The sequence below is a fragment of the Manihot esculenta genome, chromosome 13, assembly GCF_001659605.2.
Source record: "Manihot esculenta cultivar AM560-2 chromosome 13, M.esculenta_v8, whole genome shotgun sequence".
In the NCBI taxonomy this organism is placed as follows: Eukaryota; Viridiplantae; Streptophyta; class Magnoliopsida; order Malpighiales; family Euphorbiaceae; genus Manihot; species Manihot esculenta.
Window position 1 is genome coordinate 10533360 of NC_035173.2, and position 3928 is coordinate 10537287.

The 3928-nt window shown below is 29.2% G+C and overlaps 1 protein-coding gene across 1 annotated transcript; it reads right to left on the reverse strand.

The window, feature by feature from the left end:
* Nucleotides 1-2600: 2600 nt before the first annotated feature.
* On the reverse strand, nt 2601-3371 carry LOC110629193 (polyubiquitin). The gene has a single exon (XM_021776106.1). It carries the CDS (start codon nt 3369-3371, stop codon nt 2601-2603), a length of 771 nt encoding a protein of 256 aa, XP_021631798.1.
* Nucleotides 3372-3928: the final 557 nt, after the last annotated feature.

Genomic DNA, 3928 nt, shown 5'->3' on the forward strand with positions numbered 1-3928 from the left:
ACTCTTCTATTTTTTATTAACATAAAATTCTTTAGAGTTAGTTAAACTTTAAAGATTAATATGTTGCGCAATTTCTCTAAATGTGCGAATCATGATAAGAGAATTATCATTCACACAAAGAATATATCGAGTACTAAATGTTTGATTATGGAGTAGAAAGGAAAACTTACATTTTGATATCTTATTAGTATTTCTAACTTTCTGTATAATTTCTTTTTTCTTCAATCAATTCTTTTTTTAGACCTGATACATCATAGATCTAAATTACAAAAGAGTATGTTTCTCTATATAAAAATCACATAGGATCTACACATGTATCTTATGCCTATGGTAAACTTAGTGTTGATAAGTTTTTTCCTTCTCTTAATTAATTTTATCATGCGACTCATTAATCATCTTAATAGTTTGTATGAACTTTTCGTATTTCATTAGTTCTTAAAGATAGAAAACAAATTGCTTCTCTTCTACTCATTTAGCATTCTTCTAGATTTTAATATGGCATTGAATATCTTGGTTAGCCAAGTTACTCCAACATAAGACACTTTCATTTGTTTTAACTTCCACAAACTTTGATTCTAATGATGCAGTTGATAATTTTTTTTATCAAAAAAACATTAAGATTTTCTTAAATATTTATCATTATGATTTCATTAAATACTTAGGTTCCATTTGTTTCACATGAAATATTTTTTAAAAAATTATTTTTCATATTTTCTGATATTTAAGATAGGAAAATATTTTCTAATATTTGAGATATTCAAAAAATTTAATTAATAAAAAATATTTTTTTGGCTAAAAGAAAAAATTAAACCATTTTAGAAAGAATGATTACGTTTTTTAAAAAGATAAACTATATTTTAGGAATCTTATTAAGACGTCTGTATATAATTTTTTTATTATATTTTATTTTTTAAATTAAAATTAAATAATAAAAATTAAATTATTTGATTAAAAAATATTTTTTCTGAAAAACATTTTTTACAAAGCAATTTTTACAAAATATATATTTCAAATACAAATTAATTTCTACAAATAAATGAAGTCTTAACCAGCCCTAATCAAAATAGTATTGTCATCTCAGTTTGATCTCACTATGTTTTAACGCTTATTGATTATTATTTTTAATGCACCTATCTCAATTTAGATCTTTATCTCTCTTTTCTTCTAACTTCTAACCATATTAGCTTGTCCATTCCTTGAATTCCTAACTTCTAGCATGAATTGGCTAAGGATTTATCATGAGCCTGGTTAATAGGGTAGAAATATTTGTGTAAAATTAATTATTTTTTTTAAATAAACTGTTAGTTAATACCAATTTTTTAGGATTCACTCATTCATGATACTGCATAATTTATCGTGGTCTAACTTTTGAATATACATATTATATATTTCTTGTATCGAGTTTTATGTTTCATAAATATTTTTTTCTTTTTAATTATTGTCTTACATAATTTAACTATAATCATAGATAAAAAATAATAATTTCAAACTCGTTACATTTGCGTTTGCAGCTAAATATAAGATAGTGATTTAATTATTTTTGCATAGTAAATAAAAAATGTAATGTAAACCGATTACTGAATAGCCAGGCACCACGGAAGAAGAACAAGTAACATTCCCAATTGATGGAGAAGCAGAAGTGAAGCTCTTAATTTCAATCCCAACTAGCTCAACCATAGAGCAACTCAAAGAGAAGATAAAGGAACAGATAGATATTCCACTCCCAACAAACACTTCTCTACAACAACACAAGCTTGTCTGATTCTTGCACCATCAAGGAATATAAATTTTGTTCTCCAATTGTTGGAGTTGGTCTTGATGCTTCAGCTGCTCCAAAGGAAATCAATGTGAATGTCGCAGTCACTTGCCCAGCTTTCATAATCAGTGTCATTGTTAACCCTAATAAGGAAACTGTGATAGATTTGAAGCAGAAAGTTGGTGAGCTTTGGGGCATTGAGACTAAGGATATTACTCTTTGGAGGCTTCATAGGAAAATGCAAGACCATCTTCCCTTGTACAGGTACTATATCAATGAGGACTCAGATGTTCAGTTCACTAGGACTAGATAACCTCTTAGCTTCTGATTGGAGGATGAATTACCATCAAATCTGTGTTTTTCTCAAAATTAACTCTTTAGTTTATTTTTCTAAATTAGGAAATTAAATGTTCTTATATTTTATGAGACTAAACTGATCATTAGTTTTTTTTTTCTAAGAAAATGTTAGTATATTTATTTTATACTTGAATAATTATATTGTTTTTATAATTTTAACCATAGTACATATAAATTTAAATATATATACTATTCAATTCTTTTAATCAAGATTAAAAAAAATTATAAACGTTCCATTTGACAAAAAAAAAAGTTAAAAATTTTAATTTATAATTAATTTTAACAAACACAGAGACCTAATAGTAATTTATTCATATAAATATGAAATGAGATACTACTACATCAATGAGGTTCTCAGAAAGGACAATTATTTATATGAATTAATTATCTGCTAACTATATTTATAAATTTAACCCAAATTCAAGATTCCATAAACATCATACTCTCAAGAACCACTAAGCTAATACTTGTTAGTATGCTGCTAAATTCAAGGTTCCGTTACTGTCCCCTTGAACACATAAAGAGAGTGTCCATTCTCCACGCCATGCCACCGAAGGCTACGATTATCTTCCATGACCTGCTGCTTGTAAATGAAAAAATAGTCATCTTCTGGAAGAATTTTTCTGCTCAAAAGAAGACTCCTTAGGTCATTAACAGTGTTAGAATCCTTCATCTCCAAAGGAATGCTCGCTTCAGTAAGAAAAGCAGAACAAGTTTTCACCACAATGTTCAGCTTTCCCGTTGGAGGATTCATAGGAAGATTATCCCTCATTACAGGATTCACAGTCTTAAGAAACATAACGATTTCAGAGAATTCACTAATACCATACTCGCTGAGATTGCGAGAATCTTCATCTAATTCTACCCCAGAAAAGGAAAGAGACATTGTTTCGATTGGTGTGCTCTCAACGGCGTGGATTTTTTCTTTCAAGCTACTCACAGTGTCTGTTGTATCAACCTCTATGTTAATCTGTTTAGCTAAAAATTTTACTGTGATTTGAAGCTTTCCACTGAGGTTGTTGAATGATGGAGGAGTCACTGGCTTGATTGTGAGATCAATCTTTGTGCCTTCAGTGACAATGGGGTAATCTTCCATGTCTAGTCCATCGACCAATTCCCAGCCAAGGACTGAGAGAATTTGTTCAGACACTGGAACGCCTAGGAGGTCCTCAATCTTTGCTTTGATTTCAAGAACAGGTTCTTGAGGACCAACTTCCATGCGAAATTGTCTTGCCCTATCTACAATGGTGACCTTCATCTTGTCTCTGAAAGAAGGTGAAAGATGATCAGCAAGAATGGGAATTAAGGAAGACAAAATCATGTTGGAGAAATGATATTTGAATGGTTAAATTCAGCCAGGAAGCATTCTGTTCGTGGTTGGAAGCATGAATAGTTTCAGAAAAAAAAAAAGCATGAATAGTTCATGAATACAACATTTTATTCCTTGGAAAAATAGGAGAAAAATATAGATCTTTAATTCATGTATACTGGGAAGTTTTTGTCTACACCAAGGTGTACGTCCAACCAATCGACAGCCTTCTACATGTCTTTCTGCTCAAAAGAAAACTCCTTAGATCATTAACAGTGCTAGAATCCTTCATCTCCAGAGGAATGCTCGCTGCATTAAGCAAAGAAGAAGTTTTCACCACAACTTTGTTTTTTCAGTATGATATAATTTTCTTAAACCATGATAAATAAAACTAAAAGAATTTATATATATCTTTTTATAAATTTAAATTAAAAAAAATTAACCAAAAACATTTAAGCATAAATCGTAGTAAGAATTTTAAATTTTGAACCTATTATATAATATCT